General features: G+C 41.1%; 1 protein-coding gene across 6 annotated transcripts in view; it reads right to left on the minus strand.

Moving 5' to 3' along the window:
- Positions 1 to 19,339, minus strand: part of FBXL20 (F-box and leucine rich repeat protein 20) — a 115,329-nt gene extending 95,990 nt beyond the window's left edge. For 2 of the 6 annotated variants that reach the window (XM_077853059.1, XM_077853060.1), the window contains exon 1: positions 18,075 to 18,369. In XM_077853059.1, coding sequence (XP_077709185.1) covers positions 18,075 to 18,116 — 42 coding nt within the window. In that variant the 5' untranslated portion in view covers positions 18,117 to 18,369. The other 4 variants (XM_077853058.1, XM_077853057.1, XM_077853061.1 and 1 more) reach the window with 4 other exon arrangements.
- Between the last annotated feature and the right edge of the window lie 2,080 nt (positions 19,340 to 21,419).

The raw sequence follows: 21,419 nt of genomic DNA on the forward strand, positions 1-21,419 counted from the left end.
AAGATTTTATTTATTTATTCATGATAGTCACACAGAGAGAGACAGAGAGGCAGAGACACAGGCAGAGGGAGAAGCAGGCTCCATGCACCGGGAGCCCGACGTGGGATTCGATCCCGGGTCTCCAGGATCGTGCCCCGGGCCAAAGGCAGGCGCCAAACCGCTGCGCCACCCAGGGATCCCCAACAGTTACTTTTCTTAATCCACAAAGCAAGAATAGTTCTTTCAAAACTTAAATTATATCACATTTCTCTTCTGCCCAAAAATCTTTCTAGCTTCCCGTGTCAGAATAAAATTCAGGGGGCAGCCCCGGTGACGCAGCGGTTTGGTGCCGCAGCGGTTTGGTGCTGCCTGCAGCCCGGGGTGTGATCCTGGAGATCCAGAATCGAGTCCCGCATCGGGTTCTCTGCGTGGAGCCTGCTTCTCCCTCTGCCTGTGTTTCTGCCTCTCTCTCTCTCTCTCTCTCTCTCTCTCTCAATAAATAAATAAAATCTTTAAAAAATAAAAAAAAAAAAAGAATAAAATTCAGGGCCTTAAAATGGCCAATGAGGCCATTCATGATAGGCTCTGGTTTCCATCAATCCCCTCCCATTCTCACTCCTGACTCTCTGACCTCCCTCTCTCCATCTCTCACACAGTAACCCAACTTCATCATGATCTGGCCACAGTGACCAACCTGGTGGCCATTCTTAGAATACATCAAGCACACTCTCCCACCTTCATTTTTGCATTCCGTGGCCTTAATGGTCTTTCCTTGCTCCATCATTTCTTTTTTCTTCTTTTTTTTTTTCTAAGATTTTTTTTTTCTTTAGGGACACCTGGTGGCTCAGTGGTAAAGCGTCTGCCTTTGGCTCAGGACATGATCCCCAGGTCCTGCTTTTGACTCCTGTATCAGGCTCCCCACAGGGAGCCTACTTCTCCTTCTGCCTATGTCTCTGTGTCTCTCATGAATAAATAAATAATGTCTTTAAAAACCAAAAATAAAATACAACTTTTCATCTGTCACCAAAAAATTTTAAAGTTGGGAAACATTATGTGTTAGTGAAGATATGAAGAAACAAGTTCACTCATATACTATGGGCCAAAACATAAATTTGGAAGCCAGTCTGACAATATCTAATAAACCTAAAAAACATATATTCCCTGTGACCCCAAAATCCCTCTTTGGTATTTGCCATAAAGGAACATGTACACGTATATACCAGAAGGCATGTATGGGTACCAGAACATTTGTTGCATTTCTGTTTGCAATGCCAAGGAGAAAACCTAAAGGCCCATTAACAGCTAGCTTTATATACTAGAATATTCATAGAATATTATGTAGACACAATACAAAACTGATTTGTTAAAGATACACACATAAAAATAAGGCTATATAAAAGCAAAATAAAAGACTGACAAGGATACTCTCAATATTTGCAACTGGCTCTTAGCTCTTTAGGTAGACAGGATTTGGATTATGGGCAGTATAAGGGGGAACTTTTATCATACTTATAATTTTTTTAAAGATTTTATTTATTCATAAGAGACACAGAGAGAAAGGCAGAGACATAGCAGAGGGAGAAGCAGGCTCCCTCTGAGGAGCCTGATACAGGACTTGATCCCAGGCCCCCAGGATCACACCCTAATCCAAAGGCAGACGCTCAACCACTAAGCCACCCAGGTGTCCCCATACTTAGAATGCTTTAATTTTACTCATGTATGGTCTATGTAAATTATGTAAAATTTATTTACTTTAAAAAGGGAAAGATCAAGATGCTAAAAACCTTATGTCCAGTATAATCTTGTTTGTTCCTAAAATACAAACATAACCATACATAATAGATACATAATTCACAAAATATATAATAAACAGTTAACAATTTTTAATTACCTCTGGAGATGGGACGAGAGTAGAGGAATTACTTTTCACTGGAAACTCCCGCCCTGAACCAAAGGAAGACACTCAACTGCTGAGCCACCCTGGTGCCCCTAAATAAACAATTCAATTTAACCTCCATTTTCATTCCCAAATTAGACCACAAGCCTCTAAGACAGAAAGAACTGGGCAGAAGACATGACCCTGAAACACACTGAACTGAGGGACCTGAAGACAGTTTAGGACAGCCAACAAAGGTGATGCTAGCTTCACTTGGCTTAAATAATGGTAACATTTCACAGAGCACACCACTTAATCAGCCATAGTCCAACTCAGCATTTTTTTTAAAGAGCACTACTAGCAGCATTAAGCATAACAACTACCTACAAATACTATTTGGTGCATCTTTAACATGAATGTGTATCCAGGCTGAATTCCACAGAGGAAAAACCCGGAGTCCAATTACGATAATGTGGAGCATATATATATTCTCCCCTAGATCTCAGACAAATGCTGCATTGAATCCTGTGGTTTATCATTTTCATGTTAATTCAGCTCTGAAACAATATGTGCTACTGGTAATACCAACAAAACCCCAGCCACTTGACAACAGCTAGAACATGTAAAACACAGAAGAACAAAACTGGATCCTAAGTGTAGAGTTTACTTTAAAAAAAAAAAAAAGACTAAAAAGGTAATGTAATGAGTTAATTACATATTTCATTTTTAAATTATTTATTTATTCATGAGAGAGACACAGAGAGAGAGAAGCAGAGACACAGGCAGAGGGAGAAGCAGGCTCTTATGTAGGGAGCCTGATGTGGGACTCGATCCCGGGTCTCCAGGATCACACCCTGGGCTGAAGGTGGCGCTAAACCGCTGAGCCACCAGGGCTGCCCACACATTTCTTTTTTTTTTTTTTTCTCCACACATTTCACTTTAACATGTATTCGACAGTGGTTAGAAGGGACAGATCTTGGCCATAGTTCTAGAATACCTTGTATTTTTATGAATGGGATCATTTTTAATGTAAATTTTACATCATTAAATAATGTAAATACTTTAGAAAACGATGTTTGTTTCTTAGTACTTTCTGATATTAAAAATATATGGGGCAGCCCTGGTGGCTCAGAGGTTTGGTGCCACCTATGTATATGTATATGTATAAATATATATATATACATATTTTTAAAGATTTTATTTATTTGAGAGAGAGGGAGAGCAAGAGGGAGAAGCAGACTCCCTGCTGAGCAGAGGGCCCAACATGGGACTGGATCCCAGGCCCTGGGATCATGACCTGAGCCAAAGGCAGCCACTTAACTGCCTGAGCCACCGTGCCCTGTTATTAAAAATAGTTTGATTATACTAGACCTACTTGACTTTTTTCCTACTTGATTTTTTATCTAGAAATGTTTGTTTATAAATTCATATATTCCTAAAATACCCAAAATCATTATTATTTTAACTCAATGGTAGCATATTGCTACTTTTAATTTTTAATAATACATTATGTGAAACTGAGTAAAATGCTGCCCAGGCTAAGTCAAACCTAAGAAAACCCATGAAGCTTCACAATCTTATATTCAAGGTTCTACAAATACTTACTAAATTGTTTTAATATCTTATTCCTGGTCTTTACGAATAGTAAAGAAGGTAATGAGATTAGTTTTACTAGACCACATGGATTACATACTAACAGCTTTTGGTCCAACTGTAATTTACACATACCTTGGTATTCTTTACACAAAATATTTGTTCACAGCTGTTTAAGAGAATTATTTAACTTGGCTAGTAAGTATGGCTAATAAGCCAAAGTACAGATTCTATTCCCATACTTTGCAATCTCCCCACACAATTAACTTTGCTCAATTCTACAGCCACAAACTCATGTTAAATCAGTTCTAACCAACAACTTAAAAATATATAAATGCCTGTTATGGATCAAAAGAGGAATAATGAATAAACTGTTCAAAGCAACTCATTCTTAGCATACCCTAGAGACACTATAAGAGACTTCAAGTCAGCTGGATTAAAGTTTTGCCTTTTATACTTAGCTATTTAATGTTGGGAAAATAACAGCCTTTCATAGCATCTGCTTTCTTATCTATAAAATAGCAGAGAAATATCCTCCATCTAACACGCAAGTTTTAAGTTCAAATGAAATCATAAATGGGAACATGTTCTTTAATACGTAAAACACTATGTTAATTTGTTACTTGAGAAGTTCAAATATCTCTCCTATTGAAGGGGGGTGGTGAGCAGGAGGTCCTATATATATGAGTCAGTACTAAACAGAATTATTCATAAATTATTTAACAAGACTTATTTATTGACGGAAAAAACAATGGAGCACCAGTGTATAGCTATATATAATCAATTCCTGGAACTATTGGTCAAAGAGTGACTTTCCTATTACTCTTTTTTTAACCTTGTTCAATTTGTTTAAATCTCAGAGGAAATGTCCAGCTTTAGGGAGGTCATTAGAGGTGCTACTGTTTTGTTTTCCTAAAGATGGATCCAGAAACCCAAAGAAATGGCTAATAAAAACCCACTATCTTTTCCCTAGGTCCTCTCTAATAAATATGCAGAGAACATCACAGAGAAGGATTATAATATGCAAGGATAATAGTTGCATTTTTTAAGAGTTTACACCTGACAGTAAAGTGCTAATGTTTTTTAAAAGCAGGGTCAGTGGGTTTTTTCTTTTAAAAGCACTGAATGAAAAATAAAATAAAATAAAAAATAATAAAAGCACTGAATGCTTTTCATGAAATTAAAGATCTCCCATGACTGTAACACTGCATTTACCAGAACCCACTAATTATATTTCTTCCTAACTAGACCACAAACCCCCTGAGGCAGAGACAATGTTTTGGAGCAGATTTGTACCTTTAACGTCTATCAATATCTGACACACAGTTGGAAATAAAAAATTTTTTAAATATTTTATTTATTTATTTGGGGGGGGAGAGCACACAAGCAGGAGTAGTGGCCAAGGGAGAACCAGGTTCCTCGCTGAGCAGGGAGCCTGATGGGGGCTTGATCCCAGGGTCCTGGGATCATGACCTGAGCTGAAGGCAGATGCCTGACTGACTGAGCCACCCAGGCACCCTTGTAGTTAAGTAAATTTTGACTAGTACTGAACTCCTACCAACAGTATACCTTGGTTTTCTATACTGAAATTTTCTGAGCCCTAGACAAGGTCAAGATAAGCTTTCCTGAACTCCCAGATGTTTTTCAGAACTGGAGAGGCTGTATAGTGTGTTCTGGCGAAACTGAATGTATCTGATCATGTAAAACATACAAGCTATAAAATAACCATTTCAGATACTGTATATTAGATACTGCACCTTGTTTCTAGGGCTAAAACATGTAAGATAGGCTAGAAACCTGATAGAAGGGATCCCTGGGTGGTGCAGAGGTTTAGCGCCTGCCTTTGGCCCAGGGCACGATCCTGGAGACCCGGGATCGAATCCCACGTCGGGCTTCCGGTGCATGGAGCCTGCTTCTCCCTCTGCCTATGTCTCTGCCTCTCTGTGTGTGTGTGTGTGTGACTATCATAAAAAAAAAAAAAAAAAAAAGAAACCTGATAGAAGGTGTACTGATCGTAAGATGTCAAATTCATGGTATGTAAATCTGTTTCTTTATGGAGTTCATGTTGCAAATACAAGTTACCTTTGTATCCCTTACCCCTGGATTTCTTTAAAAGAAATTTACATCATTATCTATAAGAGAACATCTAGAAAACTTGCATGCCAGATCCTATGGTTTCAAGGGATCAGTATTAGGCAAAAACTTCACTGGTGATTGTAATAGACATTCAAGTCCTTCCTTATTTATTTCCACTATGACATCCAGTTTTGATAAATTAATTTAATTTCATTTATTACTCCTTAATAATGTCCACTTAATTCAAGGAGTACTATTAGTAAGAGTTTTAGGTTTATTTTTTTTAACTGAGCTATAACTGACAACATTATATTAGGTTTAATCTTTAAGATTACTCTAGTTTGTATTAAGTTAGGGAAATTCCATTGGGGGGCTCAGTGTATAAGTTCACAATAGTGCCAACATTAGGTCTCTTGAGATCTTGATTCCTCTATTTAGCCAAATTTCTTCTGTCTGGACCAGACACTGATGAGCTCAGATGAAATTTATGTCACTTAGGGCCTATAATCCATCTTTTGACTCATATAATCTAATCCTTTCCTTAAAGAATAATTATAAATGATGAGACAGCTTTTTTTTTGTTGTTGCAGAGATCTAGATTTAGGAAACTTCTTTTGTGTACCCATCAGCTGTGACTAAGAATACTGAATATGAGGTCCATTATCTTCCTGAAGTTACCATTCATGAGACTATGTTAGGAAAGTTACAGTAGTAAATAAATGTTTTAACTTCTCCACGGAGAATTCCAAAATAAGTCAGCTTTCTTTCTCTCTTTTTTTTAAAGATTTTATTGATTTATTCATGAGAGACACAGAGAGACAGAGACACAGGCAGAGGGAGAAGCAGGTTTCTTGCAGGGAGCCCAATGTGGGACTCGATCTTCAGACCCAGATCACACCCTGAGCCAAAGACAGACGACAGATGCTCAACCGATGAGCCACCCAGGCATCCCAGGTCAGGTTTCTTTCCCACAAATAAGTTGCAGAAGTTATGATGTGATTTTTTTCAATATGGGCTGGCTTGCTTAGTTAGTTAGTTAGTTAGTTAGTTAGTTAGTTAGTTATGATAGTCACACACAGAGAGAGAGAGAGAGAGAGGCAGAGACACAGGCAGAGGGAGAAGCAGGCTCCATGCACCGGGAGCCCGACATGGGATTCGATCCCAGGTCTCCAGGATCGCGCCCTGGGCCAAAGGCAGGTGCCAAACCGCTGCGCCACCCAGGGATCCCTCAATATGGGCTTCTTTACATGAAGGACATGTAATCAATTTTCAAAAAGCTGATAAGGATGAGTGTGGGGAAAGGATATTAGCAATGCAGAGTTCTTTTTCAAAAATAAATGCATCTCTATTTGTGTGCAGTCACACCACACAGCTTTATTTTCCACATATCAGGGAAGGAAGAATGACCAGTTTCTGGGTAAAAGCTGACTGATTTAGTGTTTTAAATGCCAACTTACGGGGTCCCTGGGTGGCTGAGCGGTTTAGCGACTGCCTTCACCCGGGGCGTGATCTGGGAGTCCCGGGATTGAGTCCAACGTCAGGCTCCCTGCAGGGAGCCTGCTTCTCCCTCTGCCTATGTCTCTGCCTCTCTCTCACTCTCTCTCATGAATAAATAAATAAAATCTTTTAAAATAAATAAATAAATAAATAAATAAATAAATAAATAAATAAATAAATGCCAACTTACAATTTGGTGCCAGATTTTCATCTTAGGAGACATTTACCCACATCTGCCTAACAACGGATACGTATAAACTCCAAATTGAAACACTGCTAAATTAGTACTCTTCAACTAGACTGATTAAAATTCATAGGTGTTCCTGTTTAATAAACCCAATATGTAAAACTGAATCAGACGAATAAAGAGATAGTTACATTATTTCCTTTGTAATAGAATTTTTCTGTTAAATAGTAAATTCTTTTAAATCATTTAAAATAATGATTTACAAAAAGTCTAATTAAAAACACTTCTCCACAAAGTAATATAATAAGAGTCATAATTTACTGAGTGCTTATTGTGTGGTAGATTCCACAGAGTAATCTAATAATAGGCATTATTTACCCAGCCCTTATTGTTCAGTAGACAACTTGCTAAATGCTAAGTAAACATTATAGAATTAAATCCTCACAATCCAGTGAAGTAGGCATTACACCCATTTTAGATATTGAAAATTTGAGACTCAGAGAGATTAAATAACTTGCCCAAGCTAACAGACAGTAGGTGGCAAAGTCAGAGATCAAAATCAGTCTTCAGAGTTTGACTCAGAGCTCAGACAAAGCTAATGTTCTTAAATAGATTCTCTTTATATAAATATATAAATTTCATACATTCTAAGAAATTGAATCACAGCATGCTTAACTCCAGGATATCATACAATCATTATATTCATTCCTCAAATCATTTGGCAAAGGTGTTCATTTGGACAGATATATGACGACAGTTTTTGTTTTCTTTAAGGGTCTACCTCCATTCTTAATCAGAATTTAGGGCAGGGCAGCCAGGGTGGCTCAGCAGTTTAGCGCCACCTTCAGCCCAGGGCCTGATCCTGGAGATCTGGGATCAAGTCCCACGTCAGGCTCCCTGCATGGAGCCTGCTTCTCCCTCTGCCTGTGTCTCTGTCTCTGTCTCTCTCTCTCTCTCTGTGTCTCTCATTAATAAATAAATAATATTAGGAAAAAAATATAATTCAGGGTAAAAAAAACAAGCAGGAATCCAAAATAGAATATGGGTTAAGATCACACAGGCTATTTTGTCTTTGCTAGCAGTTGTAAGCAAAGAAATATAAGAATACTGGCAATAAACTGAATATCTAATCTCTAACCAGCAGCAAGTTGGGGGATTTTATACTCATAGACAATCACAGAATGTTTTTTAAAAGATTTTATTTATTTATTCAGGAGAGACAGAGACATAAGCAGAGGGAGAAGCAGGCTCCCTGCAAGAAGCCTGATACAGAACTCAATCCCAGGACCCCAGGATCTGGACCTGAGCCAAAGGCAGACCCTCAACCACTGAGCCACCCAGGCACCCCAAGAATCACAGAACTTCTATGCTAGAAAGGAACTCAGAGTTGCAGCAATGGAAGTCCAGAAAGGACATACAGATACCAGAACACACATATACATTATTATATACAAATACTCATATATACATATAATGCATATTTATAAAAGATGAGTACTTATTTCATAGTTCCTAACTGTATTATTTCCATTTGTAAAATCTTAAGACATCACCTTAACACTTTCATCTCCTTTTAACTCAAATTGATTTCAAAATTAGATCATTAAAATATATAAATGATCTAGTTCAAAAAATAAAATGACAAAGAATGATTTAAAAAAACAAACATCAGGCGACAAGGATGACATTCTAACAGAGAACTCTGGAAAACTTTGCAGCTATCCTTTACAGTTAACATTAAATTGTTAATTTGTAGGCAACTGCAAATCCTTTCTTTTTCTTTTCCCCACCCACCTTGAAGGAGGAAAAAAGAAAACAAAAAAACATAACAAAATTTGCTTCTTGTTCGTAAACTGCAATTCAGTATGCACAGAGTTGGCAATGATCTTCCCTGGGCCTAAACTGTCAACCAAGGGTGATATGCGTAAGAATAGGTACTCTATATTTAAAAACATGACTAATCTAGAAATTTTACTGTTTTCTTTTTGCCAGTCTTTCCTGTCACATAAATCACCTCATTCTGCAGATAGTAAAGCAAACTCAAGGACACAGAATAGCTATACTAGAGCTTCTTCTTATTATTGCAAATTATAAGTAAAACTGAAAATGCTTTTCCATTTTTTACTTTTAAATGATTATGAAATATATCTGCCTGCACCCTCTAGTTGATCAGGAAGTCACAGTAACCAACAAATACCCTAATAGTCGGTATATCTGATTATGTAAAATAGGGCAGGCATTTGATTTATTGCTAGCCTTCACCCCTATGTTGTCAGATTAGCACCAGAGTAACACATAAGATCAATTTGCTACTTGCTTTCATGGTATTCTATTTCCTTTTTCGTTTTTACTAGAAATTCCTGGGACAAAATTCAAGGACAAAAATGAGAGAAGACATTGCCAATATGTTTCATAATTGACTAAAATTCTTGTCTACTATGATTTAATTGGTGATTTTAACCTCTTAGCAACTCAAGAGACTGAGCAAAAATGACTGAAATTACACTTCCACCCAACTGTCAGCTATGAGGCTTATTAAATCCAAAAGAGGGCACCTGGGTGGCTCAGTCAGTTCAGCATCTGCCTTCAGCTCAGGTCATGATCTTATGGTCCTGGGATCAAGCCCCACACCGGGCTCCCTGCTCAGAGGGGAGTCTGCTTTTCCCTCTCCCCCTCTACCCCCCACCCCCACTCATACACACTCTCTCTCTCAAAAATAAATAAATAAAATCTTTTTTAAAAATCCAAGAGAGGGGGATCCCTGGGTGGCGCAGCGGTTCAGCGCTTGCCTTTGGCCCAGGGCGCGATCCTGGAGACCCGGGATCAAATCCCACGTCGGGCTCCGGTGCATGGAGCCTGCTTCTCCCTCTGCCTATGTCTCTGCCTCTCTCTCTCTCTCTGTGTGTGACTATCATAAATAAATAAAAATAAAAAAAATCCAAGAGAGGGGCACCTGGGTGGCTCAGTGGTTGAGAGTCTGCCTCCGGCTCAAGGCATGATCCCAAGTGTGGGGATGAGTCCCACATCGGGCTCCCTGCAGGGAGCCTACTTCTCCCTCTGCCTATGTCTCTGTCTTTCTCTGTGTGTCTCTCATGAATTAATAAATAAAATATTTTTTTAAAATCCAAGAGAATATCATAAAATCAAAGTGGAGGGAAAATGATTAGGGAATAGAAGTTACTTAACCTATAGCTGTAACTCATATGCCTGCTAAATAATTATTAGATATGTGCTAAAAATAACTACTTAGCAAAGCTATTCTTTTAACAGAAAGTCTCCAAAAGCTAATGCAAACTCTTTGGATTTATTTACATTTGAATACATATCTTCAATTTTAAAAGTTACATAATTAAGCAAGATGAATCAACCACAAATACTATTGCACAGTTCAATACCACCACCTATTGTTATTTGCTATTAGGTTAAAATCTTTTATCAAATGGTCCCAAGTGCACTAAGACATAAAACTGTAAAACCAAGTTGTATGCCTTCATCTTTCTGAGTCAGTTTTCTGGTAGGGGGTCTGATCTAAGAATCCAAGTCTGGAAGGCCAAGTAGGAAAACAGTATAAAGACAACTATGCACAAGCAGCTAAATTTGGTCAGTTTAAGGGCATTCTTTCTTCTTCCTCCCTCCCTTGGATTTTCCTGGTGTAACGGAATATTTTATTTTGAGCATCTAAAAATACCCTTCCAAAACCGCAGTACTAGTTAGATTACTGAAAATTTTAATTCAGTTCCCAACCTGTCACCAATTGGGAAACAGTAATCTAAGGGCTGGGAATGGAATCTGTGGCCTGTAATAAAAATACTTAATAATTTGCAAGAAAAACAAGACCAAGATTTGAAAAAGACACACTCTGGAGATAAAAATAGAAGGATTTTATAAATTAAGATTAGGGTGGTTGGATGGCTCAGGTCATGAACCCGGGATCCTGGGATCAAGTCCCACATCAGGCTCCCCTCAGGTAGCCTGCTTCTCCCTCTGCCTGTCTCTGCCCCTCTCTCTGTCTCTCATGAATAAAAAAATAAAATCTTAAAAAAAAAAAAAAAAAAAAAGAAAGAAAGAAAGAAATTGGGATGCCTGGGTGGCTCAGCGGTTGAGCGCCTGCCTTTAGCCCAAGGCGTGATCCTGGAGTCACGGGATCGAGTAGCACATTGGACTCCCTGCATGGAGCCTGCTTCTGTCTCTGCCTGTGTCTGCCTCTCTATGTCAGTCATGAATAAATAAATAAAATCTTAAAAAAAAAAAGAAAAATTAAAAAGTGACATCAACACTAACAGCAAAAACTGACAAATGGCCTAAAACATAAGAATATAAGAATGTAAAAGTGTAAATACTTCTAAACACTTCTAATACCAATTAATAAATGAAAATCTTCAATGTAGAAATAGCTTACATCTGGGACACCTGGGTGGCTCAGTGGTTGAGCATCTGCCTTTGGCTCAGGTGGTGATCCTGGGGCCTCAGGATTGAGTCCCACATCAGGCTCCCCACAGGGAGCCTGCTTTTCCCTCTGCCTCTTTGTGTATCTCATGAATAAATAAATAAAATCTTTAAAAAATAAAAAAAGAAATAGACTACATCTAAAAATGTATGACTTAAATATCAAGAACACTTTGTAAAGGTTATGCCAAGTTAAAAAAATTTTTTTAAAGATTTTATTTATTTATTCATGAGAGACACAGAGAGAGACAGAGATACAAGCAGGCTCCATGCAGGGAGCCAGACATGGGACTTGATCCCAGGTCTCTAGGATCACACCTTGGGCCAAAGGCGGCACTAAACCGGTGAGCCACAGGGCTGCCCAAGTTAAAAATTTTTAACAACAACAGAACACTAATTTTTGAAAATATTTTATTTATTTATTCATGAGAGACACACAGAGAGACTGAGACATAGGCAGAGGGAGAAGCAGGCTCCCTTTAGGGACCCCAATGCAGGACTCGAACCCAAGACCCCAGGATCACCACCTGAGCCAAAGGCAGATGCTCAACCATGAGCCACCCAGGTGCCCCAGAAAACATAATTTTCAATGTGTAATGATTTATCTTATGTAGACTGTAGAAAGAAAGAAACATGTTGATTTTTAGATAATGAATTACTACAGTAAGTACATAATACAACATACCATGCTTCAAAAGGTTAAAAGGACCTATAATTCTAGAATAAACACCAATAACACTATTTAAAAACCAAAATCAAAAACACACAGATTGTCTGAATGGGCCCAAAAAGCCTAGACCTGTAATCTGGACCTTGGATTATGTTAAATAATTGCTTTCAAATCAGTGTCTAAAGTGTTAAAAACAAAATCCCTCACTTGTACTAGTATTCTTTCCCCTTGCAAGGCTTTTCAAACAGAATGAAACAAATGGCTGCTAACGCACTGGAAAAATGTATAACATTTTCAGTGTGCACCAACTAGGAAAATATGGTCATTTACTATGCAGAATGTTCTTTAGATCAGAAGATAAAACCTTACAGGAGAAAAAAGGTAATTACTGCAGCCTTAGTAGTACTGTGCAACTCTGCCTACAAACTCTAACAATGCACTAGAGAGGCTGTTTTAGAAAAAAATAGCCAAGAAAATGTGGTCCTCTGCTTTTATTTTAAAATTTACAGATTCAGGGATCACCTGGGTGGCTCAGCAGTTGGGTGCCTGCCTTCGTTGCAGGTCGTGATCCCAGGATCCGGGATCGAGTCCCACATCAGGCTCCCTGCGAGGAGCCTGCTTCTCCCTCTGCCTAGGTCTCCCTCTGCCTATGCCTCTCTCTCTCAGTCTGTGTCTCTCATGAATAAATAAATAAATCTTGGGATCCTTGGGTGGCTCAGCAGTTTAGCGCCTGCCTTGGGCCCAGGGCATGATCCTGGGGTCCCGGGATCAAGTCCCACATCGGGCTCCCTGCATGGAGCCTGCTTCTCCCTCTGCCTGTGTCTCTGCCTCTCTGTGTGTGTGTGTCTCTCATGAATAAATAAATAAAATCTTTTAAAAAAATAAGTAGGGATCCCTGGGTGGCGCAGCGGTTTGGCGCCTGCCTTTGGCCCAGGGCGCGATCCTGGAGACCCGGGATCGAATCCCACATCGGGCTCCCGGTGCATGGAGCCTGCTTCTCCCTCTGCCTGTGTCTCTGCCTCTCTCTCTCTCTCTCTGTGACTATCATAAATAAATAAAAATTAAAATTAAAATAAAAAAATAAAAAATTAAAATAAAAAGATAAGTAAATCTTAAAAAAATAAATAAAATAAAAATTACAGATTCATAGGATTCTGTAACAAAAGGAATCTTAACAATTGGTTCTAACGTCTTTGTTTTGCAAAGGAGAAAAATGACCAAACTGGAGAAATTAAGAAAAATGACCAAACTTATAGTTAGTTAGTGGGGAAAAAACAAGATTAATTAACATCCAATTCTCTTGACTCCCAATGCAGTTATGTTCTTTCGGCCATACCACATTTTATGATTTTTTTGTTTTTCTTTTTTTAAAGACTTTATCTATTTACTTGAGTGAGAGAGCAAGCGGAACACACAAGCAGTGGGGAAAGGCAGAGGAAGAAGCAGGCTCCCAGCTAGCTGAGCAGGGAGCCTGATGCGGAGGCTTGATCCCAGGACCCTGGGACCATGACCAGAGTGCCTGGTGCCCCATGATTTTTCTTATTTTGGACAAACTGACTTGATAAAATGAAGCAGGCAAATAAGTATTACAATTTAATCTTACAGGCTGCAATATTATACATTTATCAAAGAGGCAGTGAGGTAGAATGAAAAAACAATAATGAACAGAGATTTAAAGTACCCAAATTGGAGCTTATCATATCCTAACTATGTGACTCTTTAACATTTCCAGGCACTGATTAAACTGTAAATAGTATCTGTGATGTCAGTTAATGTTGTCACTATAGATAATGCTAGACTTTTTAATGAACCCAAATAAGATATTTTCCTCCAACAGCACCTATCATCTTATAATGGAGCTACTAAGAAAATGATGAAACAGAGAGGCTTTACTGAAAAAATCTAACCTTAGATTCAAGGCCTAGCTTAGATATTTATACATGTCTGTCACTAATCGCACTGAGTATTAAGATAACACATTATAGGCGTGCCTGAGTAACTCAGCTGGTTAAGCATCCAACTCTGGATTTCAGCTCAGATCATGATCTCAGGGTTGTGAGATTGGGCCCCATGTAAGGCTCTGCACCGGGCATGGAGCCTGCTCCTGCTTAAGATTGATTCATTCTTTCTCTCTCTCTCTCTCTCAATCTTTCTCCCTTTGCCACTCCCCCTAACAAATTTTTTTAAAAGATAACACACATTATAGTACTTCAAATGAACAGCTTCATTCTTGAAAGCAAAGACAAAATAAAATATACTGGATGAAGAAATTTAGAAAAGTTCTTTTCCACACATTTTTATGGGGTTTTATTATGCCATGTTATTCTAAAAACAGCAGAATGGCAGAGTGAAGTTAAAAAATGCAGGTTGGAATCTTGGCTCCCCACTTACTAGCTGTGCAACTTGAGCACTTCTTACGCCCTAGCTTATTCCTCAACTGTAAAACAGAACTGTGACTAGAAGAAACTGAGGTAAAGCATCCAGCTCAGTGCCTGGCATGTAGGATTCAATAACAATTATTAAATGTGAAAGGAAATTATGAAGATTTGTCACAAAACAATGTATACTATAAGCAATGTAATAAAAAGTATTTAGATGAAGAATTTCAATTGAGAGATACATTAGTCAGCACCCATTAGGTTAGCTTATAAATGTTATTTTTGTAGAAATTTAATGCCAAAGTGATACAACAAAGAACAATAATTTTCACATCTCTGTATCTTTTAAAATCTTTTACCCAACTGTCATCTACTTTGGCTATTCTACAGAATAGCACCATATTCTGATGCTATTCTACAGAGTACTAAGAAGTACTCCCTTCATTTGTTTGTTTTTACTCCCTTCGTTTTAACTTAAAATTTTTTTCTACAGCTCTAACCCTGAGCATGAGATTTAATGGGGCCTGTGGTTACAACATCCAAAAGCATAATTCATCTAATATTCCTTATAATAAGATTTTAATGAACCAACTATAAAAAGATAAACTTCAGTTATCTTCCACCCAGAAAAAAATAAGTGACCAAGAAGAAAAAAACAATCTCACTTTCTGTATTAAGCACAATTAATTTGAAATCAGTTATTATTGGCTACAAAAATTTCCTACCCTCACAAAAATTCTTAGGGACAGGCTATCTGCTTACAATCATAAAATTATGAGTCCTTTAAAAACCATTCTATAATTTTGAGAATCAAAAAAATAACTTGATGTAAGTATTTTAGATATGAAAAGCATGCTTTATTTTGTCTACATGTTTTTTCCATTCAGACTAAATATTTTAAATGTTTTCAATGAATTAGTAAGTTTACTACTTCATAAGAGGCCTAACAGTTTATTGTTTTACCACTTGTAAATTAGATCAGTAAAGAAGTAAATGGAAAAAAAAAGGGGGGGAGGTAAAATGACTTTAAGAAATATTCTGATAGGGATCCCTGGGTGGCGCAGCGGTTTGGCGCCTGCCTTTGGCCCAGGGCGCGATTCTGGAGACCCAGGATCGAATCCCACATCGGGCTCCCAGTGCATGGAGCCTGTTTCTCCCTCTGCCTATGTCTCTGCCCCTCTCTCTCTCTCTCTGTGACTATCATAAATAAATAAAAAATAAAAATAAAAAATAAAAAAAAAAAAAAGAAATATTCTGATAGGGCAGCCCAGGTGGCTCAGTGGTTTGGCACCACCTTCGGGGGGGGGGGGGGGTGATCCTGGAGACCCAGGATAGAGTCCCACGTGGGGCTCTCTGCATGGAGCCTGCTTCTCCCTCTGCCTGTGTCTCTGCCTCTCTCTGTGTTTCTCGTGAATAAATAAATAAAATATATTAAAAAAAAAAGAAATATTCTGATAATGAAACTCATTAACACATATCATTTCCAGCCTTTCCCATTTGTGTTCTGTCATGGACCACTTTACATCACAATAAAAGACCAGAATTTTTATTTATAAACCAAAAGCCAATCATGACTATGGGAGGGTTTTTTTAATCCCCTCGTATTCCTTATCTTATCAGACACCTTTAGAAAGCTTCAGTTGATTTAGTTTAAGGTAAATAGATATACTTAATATACCTGATAAGGTGATAAATCTTATTATCATAGTACTACCGCTACAGGTAAACTACAAAGTGAAATATAAGCTAATTATAAAAATAGGATGCAGCGGGGCAATTTTAAAAACACATACTACAAAAGAACTCCTCCCAGCAATAGCTCACTCAACCTAAAGAAAATAGCAAAATGATAAAGAGCGGACTTCAACGGCAAAAGGCTAGCTCCCACTCAGATCTCAGTATTTGGTTTCTCTTTCAAGGTTTCTGTTAACTGCTAAAAGTCCACTCCAGTAATTTTAAAGATGGTCTCGCCTTTTAAAGTACAGTAATAGTGAATATGAAACCACCATAAGTTAAGCTTATTGAATCTACTCTAAGGCAATCTAAAGTTCTGTTAAACACCAAGTCACATCTACTATAATATTTTCTTCCTACGATTAAATATGAAAAGTCTGAAGAGGCCAATTTCTTGATTTTCTCCACTCCTCATCTCCAACAGTAATACTGTAGAGCTCTGAATTTAAACTCCTCCCAAAGACTTCCTACCTCACTCTCTGCGGATATATGAAAACATATTCCCCATAAGCATAAAAAGAAACCAACGAACAGACTAAACCTGAAGACCCTTAGGTGATTTCACCCTCCGCACCTAGCTGGCAAGTTTCCTGCAACTTTTGTCTCATCGTCTTACAGTTTCACCCTGCAAAAGGAAATGAAGAGAAAAACACCCAAGCTAAGCTGTGAGTGATCCCGGGTCAGTCTGATCTCTGCCAGAAAGGGCCAGGTAACATTTACTCTTCCCGTTGTCTAAGTCTCTTTCTCTTCTCCCCTCGGTAAACCTGGTGGTATACTACCCACACCACCGCAATTCATCTGTAGTTAGGATACTTCACTTCGCAAAGGAATCACTTCCTTAACACGATGACTATTCACTGAAGACGCTTGCAGCCGTTTTCCCACTTTCCTCATCCATTCCTCAATTCCACAGCTACAAACCTCTCTCGCCAAAGGAGCAAAAGTTCTTAAAGAACTTCTTAAAGAACGGATTTTCTCAGGGATCTTCGACCTTCGTCCCAATCTCAAAGCCCGCATACATCTAAGAGTTCCCAGAAACAATGAGCTGCAAAAGTACAGACTAAACGGGAGAGAAGAGGAAGTATCAGAACAATACCCAGCAATACGCAAACCAAACACGGCACCGAAAACCCGTGGTCGTCTCTATCATCCACTCTACCACCCCCACCACTTCCCTAGTTTAACCGAGGTCTCGCCAACTCCGAGAAATGGCCTCCTGGCCCGTAATTCCCCCCACCCCACCCCCTTTCACGAAGGGTAGAAAGAAAAGCCAGCTCCGGTTGATCGGAGCTGTGATGCTTTTTCTGCCGGGTGGAGGGAGGCAAGCCAAGGGTTGTGTAAAGAATGGAAAGCTGAGTGATACTGGGGGGAGGGGGAGAATTAGGGCGCCAGAGCTAATCCCTTGCCGGGGCCCGCTCGTGGAACAGGCAGGAGGCGACCAGCCCGGAGGACTAGGGAAGCTGGGCTGCAACCGGGCTTTCGGGGCGCGATTAAGGGGGAAAGAAGTCCGGCAGCCCCGGCGGTCGGAGGGTGACGGCGCCAGGCAAGGGAGGAGGCTCCGTGCGGAGAGGCATTTTCGGGGCAAACAAGGGCGGGAATCGCCTTGCTCACGCCGCCCCGGCACCCCCAGGCTCACACCTCAAACCTGCTCTTGGTCACTCCGTTCACGTCCCTCCTCATGGGGCCGGCGGGTGCGGCCGGGGCCCGGCGCTGCGGCGTGCGGAGTGCAAAGACTGGGGGCCCGGGGCAGGCCCCGGAGTTCCGGGAGCGGGAGGAGGCGGAGGAGCTGCGGCCGGGGGCCGTCGGCGGGGAGGAGAAATCTCTCGGCTCCGGCGGGGCCTCCTCCGCCTCCCGCAGAGCCCGCGGCGGCGGCGACTGCTCGTCGCTAGCTCTTCTCTCCCCTCAGCCTCAACTTCAACCCAAAACAAAAACACTCCCCACCTGCCAGCAACGCCGCTCCTCATTGGGCAGAGCAGCCCGGGCCTCGGAACGGCGTGGGGAGGGGAGGAGGAGGAGCGCGCGGCGGCGGCGGCGGCGGCGGCGGCGGCGGCGGCGCGGGGCCGCCCCTCCCCCACTCCCGGGCTCAGCCCGCGACGGTCCGCCCGGGAGCAGCCGGAGCGTGGCGGCGGCGGCGGCGCGAGCCCCGCTCTTGCCTCCGAGGCGCGCAAGCCCACCGCGAGAAGGAGAGGCAGGGAAGTGCCTATCTGTCTGTGTGTATTTGTGTATGGGAGGGGCAGTGGGGAGGGAGCGAGTGCGCGCGTGCTCGCGGACTCGCGAGTGAGCAAAGCAGGACAACTGCACACAGCACCGGAGCCTATCTAATCCCCTTCGCGGGGAGACGGCACGCACCCACCCAGCAAGCACCTGAGCTTTCGGTCTAGTCCGTCCAGCCTCCTAAGTCTGGTCGCTTCTTCCCCGGTAGCCTGTGCAGTCACATAGATCCTGCCCGGCCACCCAACTCCCTTCCCCTTTCCCCTATCACTCACTGTCGCCTTGAACCCAAAGTGCAGCAGGCGGTCCCTGCTCGGAGCCATTTTCCTCCTGTTTCTGGTAGTCTCTAGATTGAGGCAGTGCTGCTGCCGCCGCCGCTGCCGCCGCCGTTGCTGTCGCTGCCGCCGCCTCCCCCGCCCCCGTGGATTTCATTACCGGGTGTTGCAAGGAGGCCTGGGGGGCCGCCGCAGGGCGTGGGTCTCCCTGTGCATGGATCAGGAGACTGGGGGGGGCGGGCTGGTTGCGCTACCCTCTGCTCCAGGAATATGCAGCGAGGCCGTGCCTCGTGCCTTGGGGTCAGGGGGTGCAGCGCAGGAGCTGGGCGTCCATTCCTTTTAGCTGGGGGAGGGGCGCGCTTGGGAGGTTGGGGGGGCCAGTGAGGCTGAAGGGCCTTTGGCTTCCCCCGCCCCTCCGCCACCAGACCGCTGCTGGCGCCCAATGAGCTCTAGTGCCTGCTCGTCCTCCAATCAGGGCTTTGGTTGGTGAGAACCTGATCCTGACGCCATTTTGGCGGGAGAAACAAGCGTGTCTTAACGAGTAGGCGGGGGCGCTGGCCTAGTGGAAATTACGATATTCATCTGACTCCTTGGCTCCTTCCATAGAAGCTAGTTTGTGTCCTCATATTATTATACTTAGCAACACCAGCCCTCAAGGTCTCGGAATTTATGAACAAATTTCCAGGATTAAAGAATGACTTTACCCTCTTTTAGAATGACAAACTGCAGAATCATGTGCCAAAGATGAAATATTAGAAACTGTATCATAAATTCCAGCAGTCCTGGCAGGATCACTGCCCCTAGTTGTATTCCAAAGTATATTTGTCTTCATAACTGTTTTAATTCGCAGTTTTAGGGACAGGATTGTTATGAATCTGATTTAAGTTTGCAGCGCCTGGCTGGCTGAGTTGGTGGAGCCTGCTACTCTTCTCGGGTTGTGGGTTCAAGTCCTGTTGGGTATAGAGATTACTTATAATATTTTAGAAAGAGAGAGATAGGAACTTATTTAAGAGCAACTTGTGCTGGAGATCTTTTTAAAATAGGCATATTCTGGAGCACCTGCATGACTGCTCAGTTAAGGATCCAACTCATGATGTTCCCTCAGGTCATAATCTTAAAGTGGTTAGATCTAGCCCCTTCTTAGGCTCCCTGCTTGCTGGTCATGGAGCCTGCTTAAGATTCTCTCTCTCTCTCTCTGCCCCTCCTGGTCCTCCACCCCTGCTCCTGCTCTTTAAAAAATAACATTATTTAAGGGGAAAAAAAACCAGACATTCAAGTTGGAAGCTTTTTACTCAACTCTTCAAGCATATTTATTTAATTTTGTCTCGTGTTTGTCCTAGAAAGGGCTACTTAATCAAGGAACCTAGCTTCAAAAACTCATTCTCAGGCCCACAAACCCAGGTCTAGATGTTATACTCTCTCCTTCCTCTTTTAATGTTATTGTTTCACTTCAGCGATATAAACACAGCTTTTTAGTCCTGTCGGATTTAATAGCAATTTTCTCCCAACTATTGATGAATTTGGTGAATAAGACCTACAAAAGATAGTAAAACTGGCTCAAGCAGATAAATCAAATGAAGAAAACTTTCACAGATCTGCTTCTGGGTTTCAGTTATCCTTTTCTGTTAACTTATTTTGAATAAACTTAGGGAAGACTTTTATTTCCTGATTAAATTTTTTGATTGAACTTTTTAAAAGCTGAAGAGGCACCTGGGTGCCTCAGTCAGTTGCGGTTGCACTGCTGACTCTTGATTTCGGCTTAGTTCCCGATCTTAGGGTCCAGCCACCCCTCAGGTTCCCTGTTCAGCTTAAGTCTGCTTATCCTTCTCCCTTTGCCCCTCCCCCCACTTCTCTCCTTCCCACCCCCCTCTGGGCCAGTAGGTGCTCTCTAAAAATAAATAAAATCTTTTGTTTTTTGAAGATTTTATTTATTTACTCATGAAAGTCACAGAGAGAGAGAGAGAAGCAGAGACACAGGCAGAGGGAGAAGCAGGCCCCATGCAAGGAGCTCGACGCCGCACTCTATCCCAGGGTTCCAGGATCACGCCCTGGGCCGAAGGCAGGCACCAAACGGCTGAGCCACCTAGGGATCCCTCAATAAAATCTTTTAAAAAGCTGAATGAAAATTACTCAAAGGTTAAAAATTTACTACACAAAGGCATATTGCTTTTTATCAAAGAAATTTATTTGCATGTAAATAAACAGATTCTTTTGTAATGTTTCGGGGGAAAAAATCCCAGATTTTGTCTACTTTCAAAAAATGAAAAATCCCAAAGTATTTACAGAACGGCCATACGCACAGAAAATCAAATTTGAAAGTTTTTTAGAAAAGACCCTCCCCAACTGCTCCTGATGTACACTTCTAAAACAAAATTTATAAAGCCCAGCTTTTACAGCTGAGGTTTCCCAACCTAGGTTGAGATGGTAGGTAGTTCCTACCCCTCAAAAATCTAATTCAAGGGTAGAAATAAGGGGGCAGAGGGATTGAAAAGAAAAA

The sequence above is a fragment of the Canis aureus genome, chromosome 16 (assembly GCF_053574225.1).
Source record: "Canis aureus isolate CA01 chromosome 16, VMU_Caureus_v.1.0, whole genome shotgun sequence".
NCBI lineage: Eukaryota > Metazoa > Chordata > Mammalia > Carnivora > Canidae > Canis > Canis aureus.